The 17,393-nt window shown below is 43.4% G+C and overlaps 2 protein-coding genes across 2 annotated transcripts in view; one reads left to right on the top strand and one right to left on the bottom strand.

Annotated features, from left to right (window-relative positions):
* Positions 1-2,336, bottom strand: part of CBL (Cbl proto-oncogene) — a 137,392-nt gene extending 135,056 nt beyond the window's left edge. Inside the window, exon 1 of the mRNA XM_090266099.1 lies at positions 2,059-2,336. Coding sequence (XP_090122225.1) covers positions 2,059-2,310 — 252 coding nt within the window. The 5' untranslated portion in view covers positions 2,311-2,336. The remainder of the gene's footprint in view (positions 1-2,058) is intronic.
* A 99-nt stretch (positions 2,337-2,435) lies between these two features.
* DRC12 (dynein regulatory complex subunit 12 homolog) lies at positions 2,436-15,417 on the top strand. The gene is given in 8 exon segments (XM_090266100.1): positions 2,436-2,494; positions 10,581-10,659; positions 11,056-11,121; positions 12,567-12,689; positions 13,207-13,299; positions 14,724-14,751; positions 14,753-14,852; positions 15,120-15,417. Coding segments are annotated over 7 exon segments (606 nt in total). The 5' UTR covers positions 2,436-2,494; positions 10,581-10,592; the 3' UTR covers positions 15,249-15,417.
* The last annotated feature ends 1,976 nt before the right edge of the window (positions 15,418-17,393 follow it).

The raw sequence follows: 17,393 nt of genomic DNA, 5'->3' as shown, positions 1-17,393 counted from the left end.
CCCAATAGTATGAACTTATCAAACTAATACATCAGAAAGAACTGAATTTTCATTTGAGCACAACCAGTAATGTGATATAGAGCACAGAGAATACTAAAAATCATCTTCCAAGACAAGCAGCACAAGAGTAAAACATCCCTCTCCCTATGCCAACATGAAAAAGTTAGAAGCCTCCCTTCCTTGAAGCTATCAACACCTAAAAAATCATTTTCATTAAAAACTGAGTCTTCTTTATTCCTCCCAAATACTTAAAACATTCTGCAGAAAAAATAAAAATCCAATACACATATTTTAAAAAGATGAAGGGGTAAGAATTAAAGAGAGGTCTTATTAGGACTTCCTTACAGAGACTCAAAAGTTTGGTCAAGTTTTTAGGGAGAGGTAGGTCTCTAATCAATACAATTTTAATACATTGCATATAAATGTCTCATATGAGAAACTAATTAGAAATGTAAACACTAAAATACAAACCCACAAACTACAGATTTTAAATATTTGACATTTTTTAGAATATATTATTGCACTTAAAGTTTCCTTTACATGCCTAACTTTCCATTATAATTTATTGCAATTTCTAATAATGAAATGAGCATTACAACACCAATATAATCAACATAAAAATACCTTTACCATTAATTACCATATCAATAACAACATGAGAAAACATAGCTCTGAAACCACTGGTATGCACTACAGGATTGTTAATTCACACACAGGACTTATTAAGCATTTACATAGCACATTTATATTTGCCAAGAGCTTCATAATCATTCTTCTCAGTTGCTTCTAATCGAACGAACAATCCTTGAATAACTTTTCAGAAGAGGAACCTTGGACCAGAGAGTAAGTAATTTTACTCAGGAAGGAAATAACACCATGTTCTTACAACTTGCCAGACCTTCTAATCACTTTTCATTTGTAGTATAAATTTTGCAAACTAAGTTATTAATTAATAATATGAAAAATATCAAGTAAATACTGTACTGAATTATCTGGAAGAAATCATTAGACTGCTTACACACTTTTCAGTACTTGGGACTAACAACTATATTTCATTATATAGACACAACTATAAGGAAGTAAAATTCTCCCATATGCCAAACTTAAAGAGGCTTAATATGTTATTTTTCAAACTTGATGAAAAAAATTTTTCATAGGTAATCAATGAAACTCATCGAACAAGCTTAGAGTCAGGTCCTGTAATGAGACAGGTCTGTTATCCAAAGTATTGTAGAGTCCAGATAAAGCAGTGTATGCAAAGAGGAAGTTCTGAAACAGGTCAGAATCTGCTGCTTAGCATGCTCAGTCAATACATCCTTCCCAAGATAATGGTTCTAACCAGAACTTGTGGTTTAATCAGTGCACATCTAAGCACCAGCAGAGTAACATCCAATGTTTTGAGGATAAAAACTTAAACCAGGGCTAGATGTGGAGGAAGGTTCCCTGCTTGGCCCATTTAAACATCCCTATTTCTTTCCTCTTGGTGTTATATCTTAATAAGGAGGGGGAAAAAAGTAAACCATACCCCAGAGCGCAATTTGCCTGCGAGGTGGGCCTGACCCCAGGTCTGTCAGAGCCCCTAAAGTAATTCAGTTCTGTAGTCACGAGCTCTACTCCTCCTTCAACTAATAGCCCTAGCCGGTGATTTAAACAGTTTTCCTCATCCTCCGCCTCCTATCTCCCGGGGGCAATTCCGTGATCGACAACCCTATGGCCTGCACAGAGCCCCCAACTCCGCACCCTCATCATGCTTCCGCCGCGGTGGCTTCCCAGTTAACCTTCACCTCAGCCCCTGTAGTCTCCTTGCCCCAAATGCACCACCTCAAAGTTCCCACACTCTCAGCCACCGCAGCCCTTCCCCCACCGCTAACTCCCCTCTTCCCGGTGTCTTCCCCACCCCCACGACCCGACCCTCAGCCCCGACACTCCAGTTCCTCGCCTCCCCAGCCTCGCATGACACGTCCCCTCCCCCAGCTTCCTCTGTTTCTTCCTTCCCCTACCTCGGCCCCTCCGCCCACGCCCACCCCTGCTCCCGTGGGTCGTTTGCAGGCCTTTCACCTTGTCCATTAGCTTCCAACACTTCTCCACCATCTTCTTGTCCACGGTCCCCGGCGGGTGGGGACAGAGGTGGTGGTGATGGTGGTGGTGGTGGTGGTGGTGCGGCTGGAAGGCGTCCTTCATGAGCCCGATCAGCCCGCCCGAGCCCGAGCCACCCGAGCTGCCGCTGCTGCTGCCGCTGCTGCCGCCGCCGCCGCCGCCCCCGCCACCACCACCGCCGGTCCCAGAGCTCTTTTTCACGTTGCCAGCCATGGCCTGGAGAGTGTTGGGGGACCAGCTGCAGCGAGGGAAAGAAGGAGGGCGTGAAGGAGGGGCCTCGCCCAGCTGCCGCCACCGCCTCTGGCTCTCCGGGCGGGGGGAGGGAGGGGCGGCCGGAGGAGGGGAAGTGGGCGGTGCCCGGAGCGCGGATCCGCGGGGACGCGCCCCTTCGGAGAGCGTGAGTCTGTTGGTGGGAGGGGCGCGCCGAGCTCGCGCAGGTGGGCGTCTCGGTCGGTACTGGGTAACGACTTCCAGAACCACAAGCTCCGGAACAGCTGGGACCAGGTTTCCGCGCAGCCTTCCACCGCTCCTTCGCTCTGGGCGGGCCGGGTGGGGCCCTCTGCTTGAGAAACGAGGCGAGGAAGGGGCGGAGTCTAACGTGGAGTCTGCGCACTAGTCAGAGGCCGAACCGGCCATCTTTCTTGTGGGCTGTAGGTTGACGTTCCTGGAGAGGGTCGTTGTAAAATTTAAGACAGCCATAGAAAAAACGTTAACATCAAGTCTTTAGCTCAAGTCCTACAGATAAGGAAGTTGCTTTTCACATTGTGGGAGAAAAATGGAAGTTATTTCCCTACTCGCCGGTGTTTTACACTCATCAGTAAGTCTGGCATGTGAATGCTACAGATTGTTAGAACCTTAAACCCCAGAAAGGCTTGAGACAAACCGTGAGCTTTTCTTCCAAGCCCTTTGACCTCTGAAAACAAAACACTAACCCCTTTTTGGCTTCTGAACACTAGTTCCTTGTCTGAGAATTGAGCATGTATTTAAGATTCCCCTGCTTAGAGCATTGCACCGCAGGCCAGCGCCGCCAGCACCAGGCCCAGACCACAGGAACTGTGTGACAGCTGTGAGTCCTGGTCTAAGGAGTTCCTGTTTCTCGCATGGAAAAGAATGCAGTTCCCAGTCACTTCCACTTCTCTAAGAGTTCCGATAGAAGAACTTTGAAAAAAGGAACTTCCCTCCCGAAGAGGGAAGTGCCCTGCCCTAATTTGCTAATTGTGAGCCTCAGCTTTGGGAACTTGCAGGCCCTGGTGTGTCAATAAGTACTCAGTTCTACCTTAGATCCCCCACCTGGCTCTCCCACAAAACCCTTGACTAATTAGGGAATTAAGCTGATCAAGTACCCCTGTAAGAGGGGAAAAAAAATCTCTCTGCACTCAAGAACACTTCAGCCAGATTTTCTGGTTTTTCAATTCAAAGGCCTTTATCTAAGACAGATTATGAGGTAAACATTATCATTTCCTATCAGTAGAATTTCCTTTAATTAGTTCTTTCCTAGAAAGAGTTAGGAATCTAGTCAAAGTTCTTAGATAATGGTCAAAACATAACACTCACATTGTTGCAGGCACTCCTTTTCTCTCTCCTGGTCTATTGTAACTTTCCTCAGTAGTTGTCCTGCTGCCTCCAATCTATCCTGCCACCAGACTAGTGTCCCTAAAGTATAGTTCTGACAGGATCACAAAATAACTAAACACTCCCCATTCCTCCTGAATAACGAGTAATGACCAAACTCTGAATTACCCTGCAGTTTTATATTATTCCAATACATATATCCTTTGCTGGGTGACTCACCAAGTCACAAAATACCACAATTTTGTTTACTTTTTTTTCGTAACCATTACTCAGGGCATTTCCTCTGCTCTAAGGTATACTATTAAAATCCATTCCATTCTTCAAAACTCAACTCAAATAGTGTCCTCCTTACCAGACACTCCAGCAAGAAAGAATCCTTCCCTCCTCTAAAGTTTCATAACCATTTATTTCTTACACCTACCACAGTCATCCACAATAGGTACCACAAGGGTAATTTTTCTCCTCCTCATCAAACCTAGACTTACTGGAGTACAGGTAAGAAATTAAGCCTTGGAACCTATATAATTTTAGTAACCAATGTCACCCTAATAAATTCAATTAAAAAAATTTTTAAAGAAATTAAACCTTGCAGCTGCGCTTGTCTAGGTCATCTACAGATCTCTGGCTTCGTTAAAGTCTTCCAACTAGAATTATCTTCAGTATGGTCTATATAGAATGGAACAGTATAATTTGCATTTTGTTTCTGCTGACGTAAGCCATATTTATTTTAATATACAATGACTTATCTCTCACATCTGAATAAAGCATGGGGAGTGACCCTTCTTCTCTATATCTATTCAAAACTCCCAGGTGTGATCCTATTCAAAGGAAGACAGAGCTCTAATGAAATGATCTTTCCTATTCTCACTTCTAAACTGAATTAATAAAACAAAAAAAAACATTGCCTTTTTTCACAATTTTCACTTGGCTTGTTTTCAAAATGTACTAGACATGAGATTGGGTTGTTGATCACAATGTCATTCTCCTTTCTGGGTTAGTCTAGAGCTAACTCAGTCTGTATCATATCATGTGACAGCACTTTTCTTATTCTATTTCACCTTCACCCCAAACCACATCCTCATTCTCCACCTGAAAGTTGGTTGACTGAACATATTTGAAAAGTAAATGCTCTTCTGAGGCATGATATGTTGTTTGTGTTCTGTAATCTCTGTCCTCAATATGTCATTCCATGCATCAACATAATGGAGATACTAACATTCCATGGAAAACATCCCCAAATAGGCATCTAGCTGAGGACTGGGACAGGACCTCTGCTGCATTTCTAATAGAAAGAAAGGGTTCTGAGGGAAGAATAAATAAAAGACGTGCTTCAAGATTAGAAGAAAACTATTCTCCATATTTTGGAAATGTGCACAGGCTGTATCTGACCCCAAGGTACAGGAACTGTAAGCATCTGAGAAGGACAAGCCCAGTTTGTTTCTTTACTCTGTAAAACAGTGGTTCTCAACCTTCCTAATGCAGCGACCCTTTAATACAGTTCCTTATGTTGTGGTGACCCCCAACCATAACTAAAGCATAGTGATTAATCACAGAAACAATATGTAATTATATATGTGTTTTCTGATGGTCTTAGGTGAACCCTGTGAAAGGGTTGTTTGACCCCCCAAAGGGGTCGCGACCCACAGGTTGAGAACCACTGCTGTAAAATATCCAAGCGCTTAGAAAAGTACCCTGCAGTCATCAAGGTGACAAGTCAACATGAATCATCCTCTGCTTGAATCTGCCTGCTCCCTGAAGGAAAGACTTTTTTAAATTCCCAGATCTTATGGCTATTTCTTCGGATTTGCTCCAGACAATAAGCAATTGACCAGAAATATTATGGGAGACAGAGATAGAAAGAAATAGCTAAAGAGAGTCTGGCGCTGGCTGATGTGACTCAGTGGACTGAGCGCCAGCCTGTGACCCAAAGGGTCACTGGTTCAATTCCCAGTCAGGGCACATGCCTGGGTTGCAGGCCAGGTCCCCAGTTGGGGGAGTGCGAGAGGCAATCAATTAATGTACCTCTTGCACATTAATGTTTCTCTCCCTCTCTTTCTCCCTCCCTTCCCCACTCTCTAAAAATAAATAAATAAAATCTTTAAAAAATAAAATGCCAAAGGTTAAAGATAAAAAGAGAATTTAAAGTATATTTTATTGATTATGCTGTTACAGTCATCCCAATGTCTTTCCCTTTGCCCCCCTCCACCCAGTACTCCCCTTCCCGCTAGCAATCCCTCCCCCCTTAGTTTATGTCTATGGATCATGCGTGTAAGCTCTTTGGCTTCACTCTTTCCCATACTATTCTTAACTTCCAGCTGTCCATTTTGTTCCTTCCAATTATGCTTCTTAATCCCTGCAGCAATTCCCTCTTTTTCCCCCTTCCCCCGCCCAGCGGATAACCTTCCAAATGAACCCCATACCTATGATTCTGTTCCTGTTCTGGTTGTTTGCTTAGTTTGTTTTTGTTTTTTAGATTCAGTTGTTGATAGTTGTGAGTTTGTTAATATTTTTGATCTTCTTCTTTTTCTTAAATAATCCCCTTTTACATTTCATATAATAATGGCTTGGTGATGATGAACTCCTTTAGCTTGTCCTTGTATAGGAAGCACTTTATCTGCCCTCCCATTTTAAATGATAGCTTTGCTGGATAGAGTAATCTTGGTTGTAGGTTTTTGCTTTTCATCACTTTGACTACTTCTTGCCAGCAAAGTTTCTTTTGAGAATCAGATGACAGTCTTATGGGAACTCCTTTGTAGGTAAGTATCTGCTTTTCTCTTGCTGCTTTTAAGATTCTCTTTTTATCTTTAATCTTTTGCATTTTAATTATGATGTGTCTTGGTGTGGTCCTCTTTGGGTTAACTTATTTAGGACTCTCTGTGCTTCCTGGACTTGTATGTCTATTTCCTTTGCCAAATTAGGGAAGTTTTCTTTCATTATTTTTTTCAAATAAGTTTTCAATTTCTTGCTCTTCCTCTTCTCCTTCTGGCACCCCTGTGATTCAGATGTTGGTAGGTTTAAAGCTGTCCCAGAGGTTCCTAACCCTCTCCTTGTTGTTTTCAATTCTTGTTTCTTCTTATTGTTCCAGGTGAATGTTTATTTCTTCCTTTTGTTGCAAATTGTTGATTTGAAATCCAGCTTCCTTCACATCATTGTTGGTTTCCTGTATATTTTTCTTTATTTCACTTTGTATAACCTTCACTTTTTTCTCTATTTTGTGGCTGTACACAGTCATTTCTCTGAGCATCCCGATCAGAGTTCAGTGTTTTGAACTCTGCATCTGATAGATTGCTAACCTCCATTTCCTTTAGCTCTTTTTGGGAGGTTTTGTTCTGTTCTTTCCTCCGGGCCATATTTCTTTACCTCCTCAATTTGGCAGATTCCCTGTGTTTGTTCCTGTGTATTAGATAGAGCTGCTTTGACTCCGTGTCTTCATAGTGTGGCTTAATGTAGTAGGTGTCCTGGAGGGTCCAGTGGCACAGTCTCCCCATCACCTAAGCTGGGTACTAAAGGTGTGCCCTTTGTGTGGGCTGAGTATACCCTCCCCTTGTAGTTGAGCCTTAGTTGATGTTGGAAGATCAATGGGGTGCATTTACCCAGGCTGGTCAGCTGCAAGGACAGGCTGTGACTGTTACAGAATTGGGGTCTCCAAAAATCCCCAGAGCCTGTAGGTTGGGGGATGGGGAAAGGAAACAGCTTTCAGGATGCCTTCACATGCCTGTGGCTAGTGGCTAATGTCTTTGTTATGCAAATGGGTTTGGTTCTTCCAAGGACCCAAGAAGATGGGAGGGGTTTTAGATCATGGAATGGTACACAAAGAGCACACAGAGCCTGTACAAGGTTCTGTGAATGGTCAGTACTGGTTACCATGCCCACTGTGTCACAGGACGCAGTCAGGGATTTAAAAATAAGTGGCAGACATTTTAGCAGGGTTCTCCATGCGGTTTTGAGATGAGAACACCATGCAGCTTTCAGTAGAGGAGAACACCGTGCAGCTTTGAGAAGGGCAAACACTATGCGGCTTTGAAAGGAAAGGGAGGACTCTGTGGTTTACAAGGAGGCTGGGAACTCCATGCGGTTCTGCATTAAGTGCTGGAGGGCACCGCAACACAAGCAAAACCTCCCCAATCAGGATCGAATGATTGGGAGCTGCTGGTAAAGCTAAAACTGTATCTCTGACTTTTCTAAAACTAGCCTGCTTTGGTAGGGGGAGGCAGAACTATGTGTTTGTGGGTGTTTTAAAGAAAATAAGACTTAACAGCAAAAATCCGCAAATAATCTAAACCTATATAACCATTAAATAATTCTTTTTCTTTTCACCAAACTCTGGTATTGAGAGTTATGCTTCTGGTGGCAGGCAATCAGGCCCCTAATAACTGAACAGCCCGTGGATTCTGTTTCAATCAGAGCAGCCCGTGGGTTCTGTTACATGACCACTGACCACCAACCTCCACCCTCCATGGAGGATCAGCTGTGTAGGGACAGGGTGATTGTGCTCCCTTGTGGTTTGTAGCTGTCCACTGGGACCACTGGTCCTGGGGTTTCCCAGGTGGTGCAGGCCAAGGTCAGTCCTCACCTGTGTTTTGCCAGGGCATCCTGCCTCAGCTATAAAGCAATCTGAGGTGGCTGCTACGTGTGCTGGGCTTGGAGATTCTCAGGCAAACCCAAGCTGTGAGTCTAAGCTAGTTGCTTTGCTGCTAGTGCCAAGCCTGGAGCTCATTGAGGCCAGCTGTTGCTTGTTTGATAGAATTTAGGAAGTTGTGAAGCATGAGCAAGACCAGCCACTAATATGGAAAAGCCGCTTGGGTGGGCCCATAAGCTGGGTGGGGCCGAGTCTCTGAGGATCTCCAAAGCGGGTCAGTGTTAGCCAGGTTGATGGAGTCTCAGATATGGCACCAGCTTACCAGCTTTGTGGGGGAGAGGGTTTAGAAAGAAACAATGGCCTCTGCTGGCCTTGATGCCAGAAGTTTCAGTTTCTCCTAAAGAGAGAATCTTAAAAGCAGCAAGAGAAAAGCAGTTAGTTACCTGCAGGGGAGTTCCCATAAGACTGTCAGCTGATTTCTCTAAAGAAACTTTGCAGGCTAGAAGAGATTAGCAAGAATTATTCAAAGTCATGAAAAGCAGGAACCTACAGCCAAGATTGCTCTACCCAGCAAATCTATTATTTAGAATTGAAGGGCAGATAAAGAGCTTCCCAGACAAGAAGAAACTAAAGGAGTTCATCATCGCCTAACCATCATTATATGAATTGTTAAAGGGACTTATTTAAGGAAAAGAAGATCAAAACTATGAACAACAAAATAGCAACAAATACAAATCTATCAACAATTGAATCCAAAAAGAAGCAAACTAAGCAAACAAGAATAACAGACAGAATCATGGATACAGAGTGTTTTGATGGTTGCCAGATGGGATGGTGGTATGGGAGAATGAGTGAAGAGGTGAGAGGATTAAGAAGTACAAATAGGTAGTTACAGAATAGCCATGGTGATGTAAAGTACAGTATAGGAAATGGAGTAGCCAAAGAACTTATATGCATGACCCATGGACATAAACAATGGTGTGGGTATTGCCTGAGGGAGTGGGGGGTGCTGGGTTGGAGGGAGGCAAAAGGGAGAAAATCAGGACATCTATAATAATATAATCAATAAAGTATAATAAAAGAAAAACAGAAAGAAAATTTTAGAAAGCTCCGGAGAAGGTCAAGCAAGTCCACTAGAGGGAGTCCCAACAAACATATAAGGGAATGCAGCAGGAGACGCAATAAATTAAGTCACCAAGAGAGAAGATAGTCCTGTAAGTGCCCAGTTTAAACCCAGGATTTATAAAATCAAAGATTTAACGACCAGGAAACTGAGGCTGAGCAAAATTAAATGGTTTTCCCAAGTTTACATATCCAGAGGGGAGACTAAAACTCACAGCTCTTGTCTCTAACCAGTGCCTTTTTTTCTATTTTTGCATCCCTCTAGATCAGCACCTGTAGTCTATGGGTCTACCGTTCCTCTGTGTCTCAGTCTCTGAAGGGGGAAACTGTCTCAGTTACCTTCTCCTGCATTTCTTTCCCTCATTCCCCACAGAATGTCTTCCTGATGGGGATCTACAGTTTTAAGCCCAACAATGTCATTTTGCTGATGAGACCTAGGGATGTAAATTGCCCCCAAACTGATACCATCTGTCTTTTTTCTCTGTATCAACAAAACAGCATTATTTCAAATGTGTAAATCTGTCATTTGTAAGTCTCCAGTTTGTTGGCAGCGCTTCATGGAAGTGAATTAAAACTAATGGGATCCAAAGCCCTTTCTCCTCTAACTACACTTGGATTAGGGGATAAGGAGAGAATTAGCCCTATGGAACCTTGGTATTTTAAGCTTTGCATTTAGTCCATTCCACCTTCTGATGAACTTCATGTTTCCCAGTTGCCTGGACAACATGCAGTCTCAGGAAACCCAACCTTCCAGTTCTGTCCTGCCCCTGAAGGAAATTTGCCACCCTGGATTGGCTCCATGAACCATCTCCTCCTCAGGCTCCTAGCTGGTTGGGCCCTTTCTCTGCCCCTCCCTATGAGTGTGTCACTTCATAGGGAGACACAACAGAGATAAGAGAAGATCATATAGGTAGAAAGAGGCAGGGTAAAGATAAAGGAAAGAGGGAAGGGACAAGGTACTGAGATTTATTTTCTCTGAAAGAGGATTGAAAGGAGTGATTTCTGTACGTAGAGCTTGACTTGTAAAGAGAAACAGCTCCCCACTGAGTTCAGCCCTGCCTAAAGTTCCAAGAAGATCAAGAATGGAAGCGTCTGGGAAGTATAAGAGACAGATTTGGATATTAGAACCCCTGGGTCTCCTGGTTCAATCTAGGGATCAGGAAACCATCGTCATGTCCGGACCTAAATACCAGTCCCTTTGTTCCCCCAGGACAGCGGGGAGATGCCACCTAAGAACGAAGAAGAAAGGATAAAAGCTGGGACACAGAAGAAAAAGAACAGAGGTGCTGGTGAGTCAGGATGGGTGGAGTGGGTGCCCTTGCTTCTCTATGCTCTGGTTCAAAGACCAAGAAGAGGTGCTACAGAGAGAATTCAGCCCTCTACATGACAAAATAGAACTTTCTGGACATTGCCCCTTCATATCCTCACATCCAGGTTCCACAAAGCTGGGAAAATGGGAAAACTGGCACCCACCCCTCCTTTGAGTCCCTATTGGCTCTGTGCCTTCCTTATGTATTCATTACACATATTTGTGCTGGACAGTAAGGACATTGGTGAACTCAGTAGATGCTGCCATCATTTAGCGGTCCTCAGATATCCTTCAGGAATAAAGTCCAGAGGATGGAAGGGGAGCAAGTAAGGCTGAGTTCATGATAAGCTAAGGTTCTGCCAATTTGCCAGGGCAGATGTGGAGGCTTAATCCATGCACAGGCTGGCAGTGTTGGAAAAAGAGTTGCTCTAAGACCACTTAGGTAAGCAGAATGGAAGCTCTGGGGGTAATAGAAGAGGGCCAGTGGCACATTGCACTATCCTCAAGGGCTTGAAGGGTTTGTCAGAACATGGCGGTCTGGTTGGCGCCACCGGCTAGAGCAGCGGTTCTCAACCTGTGGGTCGCGACCCCTTTGGCAGTCGAACGACCCTTTCACAGGGGTCGCCTAAGACCATCAGAAAACACATATAATTACATATTGTTTTTGTGATTAATCACTATGCTTTACGTTTAATTTGTAACAGTGAAAATATATCCTGCATATCAGATATTTACATTACGATTCATTACAGTTATGAAGTAGCAACAAAAATAATTTTATGGTTCGGGGTCACCACATGAGGAACTGTATTAAAAGGTTGCAGCATTAGGAAGGTTGAGAACCAGTGGGCTAGAGGAAGTACGGCTTCTACAGCAGCTTCTACTGCGGCTGTGCAAGCTCCACGCGCAGTGGCTCATCTCATCCCAAAAGGCTTCTCCCCACAGCCCAGTTCCTTTGAGGCATCTGCAGCCTACACTATCCATTTGTTCATTGTCAAAACATGGCTGCGGCTGGGCCGCCGTGCCCCCTGGACTTTTTGACATATGCAAATAAACTATGCAAATTAATCCAGTCCCAGCTTCCTCCCCATGGGAAATGGGAATGGACTTTACTCATTCCCAGAAATGTTAATGGACCTAGCACAACATATGGACTGGTAAAAAGCAGGGAAACATAAATAACTTGTTGAATGTGTTGATGGGTAAAACTCACCCTAACCAAAATGTGTGTTTGGAAAGATGTGGAGATGGCACCTACAAAGGCAAATATAGAAGACTTCAATGGGTCTATAAATTAGAATAGTACCCTTTCACAGAGATCATTTAAGGCCAGTGGGAAACACATGTGTAATTACTTATTGTTTTTGTGATTAACCACTATGCTTTAGTTATGGTTGGGGGTCCCCACAATTAAGAGGAACTGTATTAAAGGGTTGTGGCATTAGGAAGGTTGAGAACCACTGGCTTAGAACTTCCTACAAGTCTTCAATGTTAACTGAGAGTTTATCTTTATTTCTTATCCCTTTCTTTTTTTTCTTTTTTCAATAAACATTAATTGTTCTCTGGGTTAATTCTTTTGGAACAAAGGCAGCGTGACACAGTTGGAGCTAATATGGGGGTCTTAGTTGATCTGTAACCATTTTCTAATGGGAAAAGATAGTCACAAGTTTGGACTGTGAGGAAGAGGCCGACAGTGAGAGCTGATAAGCCAAAACATGAAGGGAGTTTTTGCTTCTTAATAATGAAAAGCTCATCAGATTTGGGGGGGGGGCTTGGGGGGGAGCAAAATGAGAATGAAAGAGACTCAAATTCTGCTGTCAGAGGAGGTGAGCAGAGTCCATCAAGCCCATAGAAGCTGATTCACTGAGGTCCCCAGCCAGTCCTGAGAGCTCTGGCAGAAGGGTGAGGCCCACTGAGCCAAAATTTCTGCAAACCAGCTGAAGCAGAGGTTGCAAGGGCTGGAGGCTTAACTGGAGGGGGCGCGAAGTGAAGGGAAGGCCATATATGCAGGTATGTGATCAGTCAAGCAGGTGGGCAGGAGACAGGGGCCTGGAAGAGAGCAACCAAGAGGGCCAGAGGATGCAAGGAAGGTAAACGAGGACTTCCATCTGCCATGCCTAGACTCAGCCTTCCCAGCAGAGCATTAATCAGGCAGGAACCTGAAGGAAGGAAAGGAAGGCCTCTGGAATTCCAGGCAGGGACCTTCCAGGATGCCTGATGCCATGTTGTTGCTGCTTTGTAGGTTGCAAAGTGCACTCATAGCCTTGGTCTCATTCATCCCATGGGAGTGAGTACGGAGAAGGGATACAATCCCCATCCTGAGCTGGCATGGGGACAGGGGATCTGGTTCCTAGTTCTTCTTGGGTTTTCAAGGTCTCCCAGCTTCTCAGAATCACAAGAATGAAAAAGGCTTTTATGCTCTTGTCCCACTGGACCAAGCGGAGCCATTCACACTCACAACTTCCCTTCCTTTCTCCACCACTCCATTGCCACCTGATTCTCTAGCTGTCCACTGTCCCCATCACAGAGATGAGTCATCAGTGCCAGGTCCTGCAGTAAGAGATGGAGACCCAGAGCAAGCAGCTGGAGGAAGAAGTGAGGAGCCCTCAAGAGCAGCTAGGTAGGCTCCCCAACCTCTAAGCCCTTTCTCTCAGAGTATCACTGAGGAGGTCCGGCCTGAAGGGGTGAACTTAAGATGGTCCTTCTCTAGAAGACTGCAATCTAGGCTCTTGTATCACTTTCCCCACTGATTCTCTCACCAATGAGGATTGGAACAGAGGAGGGTTCAAGATGTCAAAAATCTTAAGTAAAGAAGACATCAGTCTGACCCCCTTTCCCTCTTTCAATGGTCTCTCCAAATCCAGGTCTTCCTCTTTCATAAGCAAAACATATTCCCTCTTAGACTGGCTGATTTTTACAACAAAACAAAGGGGAAATGGCCCTGACCAGGTAGGTGGGTCAGTTGCTTGAAGCATCATCCCATACACTAACAGGTTGTGGGTTCGATTCTGAGTTGGGGCACATATGGGAGGCAGACGATCAATGTCTCTCTCTCTCTCCCTCCCTCCCTCACCCTCCCCTCTAAAATTGATAAAACATATCCTCAGGCGAGGATTAAAAAAAAACAAAAACTAAGGGAAAATATTTGATTTACTTACTTCCGTATCTTCAAGGCCTAAGTCATGGTAGATCCTAAATAACTATTCGCTAAATAAATAAATAAACCTTCCAAATAAGCAAATATATATATATATTTTTGTTTAATAGGAAGTTTTTGCTTTCTTCCTTCTTGATTACGGGATAGAGTTGAAATATTTTAGCATGGCACACAAAATTTTTTACAATTTAGCCCTCAATGTTTTCTTATCCTAAAACAGCTTTGGTTTAGCTATAGATATCCAAGAATTGTTTATCTGCCATGCAGACTCTGAGTTCCTTTCCTAATCTTTGCCTTATTTCAAGTTTAAATAAAATCAATATTTATTGAGCACCTCCTATATACTAGATGCTTTCCCATACATTATCACATTGACATTACTCACAGCAAGCCTGTGAAGTATGTGACAGTCTGTCTTTAAAGATGAAGAAACTGCTATAGCTGGGTGGCTCAGCTGGTTACAACGTCATTCCGATACACCAAGGTTGTGGGTTCAATCCCAGGTCAGGGCACATACATGAATCAACCAATGAATGCATAAATAAGTGGAACAACAAATCAATGATTATCTTTCTCTTTAAATTAATCAATAAAAAAAATTATAAAAGATTTTAAAGATAAAGAAACTGAAGCTCAGAGACAGACATGCTCAATATTACACAGGCAGTAAGTGACAACCAGACTTGGGACCCAAATCTCTTGTCCCAAGCCCACTACTCTCTCTACTGTACCTTAATAGTACTTAAACCCTTTATAGAGGCTACAGGAAAGTTGATGGCTCTGGGGGAATCTGGAATGATCCCATGCTTTTTGGGTACCACTGGAGACTCTGTTCAAGGATAGTGTCACCATTCTGTCCCCTTTCCTCCTTCTTCCCCACTCCCCAGAGATGTGCCAGAGGGAAACTGAGGCTGCACAGGGAGAGGGAGCAGGCCCTCAGAGAACGGGACCGGACTCTGGCTCAGCTTCAGACCCACATAGCAGATATGGAAGCCAAGTATGAGGATATCTTACATGGAAGCACCACCCCCGGAAGCCCAGCCATCCCAGTGCCCAGCACTGCTCCATCACCACAAGCCCCAGCTAGTATGACAATGACAGAGCAGCTGGAAGGAGAAGCATCTCCACAGGAAACTCTGCTCTATCTCAAGGGACTGCAACCATGCCTACCCACTAAAAATAAAAACTTTAAGAAAATACTGGCAAGAAAAGCTTATAGACCAACCTAGTCCACCCCTCACCCTCCCTCTCCCTTCCTGGGGCCTGAAGCTTGGTGCCTGCAGGGCAGCCTGGACCAGCTCTTGGCTAAGTTAAGAGCCATTAAGCTTCAGCAGGATGGAGCCATGCTGAGACTCCACACCAGGCACAAGGAGCAGCTGCGCCAGTTTGGACTCAACCCCCTGGATCTTTGAGGCTATAAGCATATAGCCTCTGGGGCCCCAGCAATAAAGCTGTCTTGATGTAGAAGTCAACAAAACTGTGGGTTTAGGCTTCTTGGCAAAAATGAGTAACTTTCAAGGGAACACCTTGGTTCTGGGCTAACCCATTAGCCTAAAGACTGAATGACAGGAGAGAAATTTGACAAGGTCTTTTTTTTTTGCATTTTCTGATTGTTTTTTTTTTTTTTTTAATTTTATTTTTTGGTTATTCAATTACAGTTGTCCCATTTTTCCCCCATTGCTCACCCCTCCCAGCCCATCCCTTCTCCCACAATTGTATCCCTCCCCGTTGTCCATGTCCATGAGTCATTCATATACATTCCTTGACTAGACCCTTCCCTTACTTATCCCCCTTCTCTCCCTCCCCCCTCCCCCCTACTGACTACTATTCTAGTCTTTGCCTATTTAGTTCGTTTGTTTGTGTTGCTCTTTAGTTTCCTGTATTGGGTGATATCATATGGTATTTTGCTTTCTTTGCCTGGCTTATTTCACTAAGCATAATTCTCTCTAATTCCATCCATGTTGTCGCAAATGGCAGGAGTTCCTTCTTTCTTTCTGCTACATAGTATTCCACTGTGTAGATGTACCACAGTTTTTTGATCCACTCATCCACAGACGGGCACCTAGGCTGTTTCCAGCACTTAGCTATTGTAAACAGGGCTGCTATGAACATAGGGGTGCATAAGTTCTCTTGAATTAGGGTTTCAGGATTTTTCGGGTATAATCCTAGCAGTGGAATCACTGGTTCAAATGGCAGTTCCATTTTTAGTTTTTTGAGGTAATTCAATACTGTTTTCCATAGTGGCTGCACCAGTCTGCATTCCCACCAACAGTGCAGTAGGGTTCCTGTTTCTCCACATCCTCCCCAGCATTTGTTGTTTGTTGATTTGTTGATGATGGCCATTCTGACTGGTGTCAGATGGTATCTCATTGTGGTTTTTACTTGCATCTCTCTAATGGCCAATGATGTTGAGCAATTTTTCATGTGCCTATGGACCTTCTGTATGTCCTCTTCGGAGAAGTGTTTGTTCAGGTCCTTTGCCCATTTTTTAATTGGGTTGTTTGGTTTCTTGATGTTGAGTCGTATAAGCTCTTTATATATTTTGGAGATCAGTCCCCTGTCTGTGATATCATTGGCAAATATGTTTTCCCATATGGTTGGTTTCCTTTTCATCTTGCTGATGTTTTCTTTTGATGAGCAGAAACTTTTTAGTTTGATGTAGTCCCATTTGTTTATTTTTTCCTTTATTTCTCTTGCCTTGGGAGATGTATCCGTGAAGATATTGTTACGTGTGATATCTGAAATTTTCCTGCCTATGTTTTCCTCTAGGACTTCTATGGTATCACAGCTTACATTTAAGTCTTTAATCCATCTTGAGTTTATTCTCGTGTGTGGTGTAAGTTGGTGGTCTAGTTTCATTTTTTTGCACATCCCTGTCCAGTTCTCCCAGCACCATTTGTTAAAGAGGCTCTTCTCACTCCATTTTATGTTCCTTCCTCCTTTATCAAAGATTAGTTGACCATAGAGGCCTGCGTTTATTTCTGGGCTTTCAATTCTGTTCCACTGATCTATATGTCTGTTCTTATGCCAGTACCAGACTGTTTTGATCACAGTGGCTTTGTAGTATTGTTTGATGTCTGGTATCGTGATTCCTCCTGCTGTGTTCTTCTGTTTCAAGATTGCTTTTGCTATTCGGGGTCTTTTTTGGTTCCATATGAATTTTTGGAGGATTTGTTCTAGGTCAGTGAAATATGTCATTGGTATTTTAATAGGGATTGCATTGAATTTGTAAATTGCTTTGGGTAGTATGGCCATTTTGATGATGTTGATTCTTCCCATCCAAGAACATGGTATTTGCCTCCATTTATTTGTATCTTCCTTAATTTCTTTCTTCAATGTTGCATAATTTTCAGTGTACAGGTCTTTTATCTCTTTGGTTAAGTTTATTCCTAGGTACTTTATTTTTCTTGTTGCTATAGTAAATGGTATTTTCTTTTTTGCTTCTGTCTCTGATATTTTATTGTTGGTGTACAGAAATGCCTTAGATTTCTGTATATTTATTTTGTACCCTGCTATTTTGCCAAATTTACTTATTATATCAAGTAGTCTTTTAGTGG

The sequence above is a fragment of the Furipterus horrens genome, unplaced genomic scaffold (genome assembly GCF_987537825.1).
Source record: "Furipterus horrens unplaced genomic scaffold, mFurHor1.1.pri manual_scaffold_2, whole genome shotgun sequence".
Lineage (NCBI taxonomy): Eukaryota > Metazoa > Chordata > Mammalia > Chiroptera > Furipteridae > Furipterus > Furipterus horrens.
This window is presented reverse-complemented; position numbering and strand designations above follow the sequence as displayed.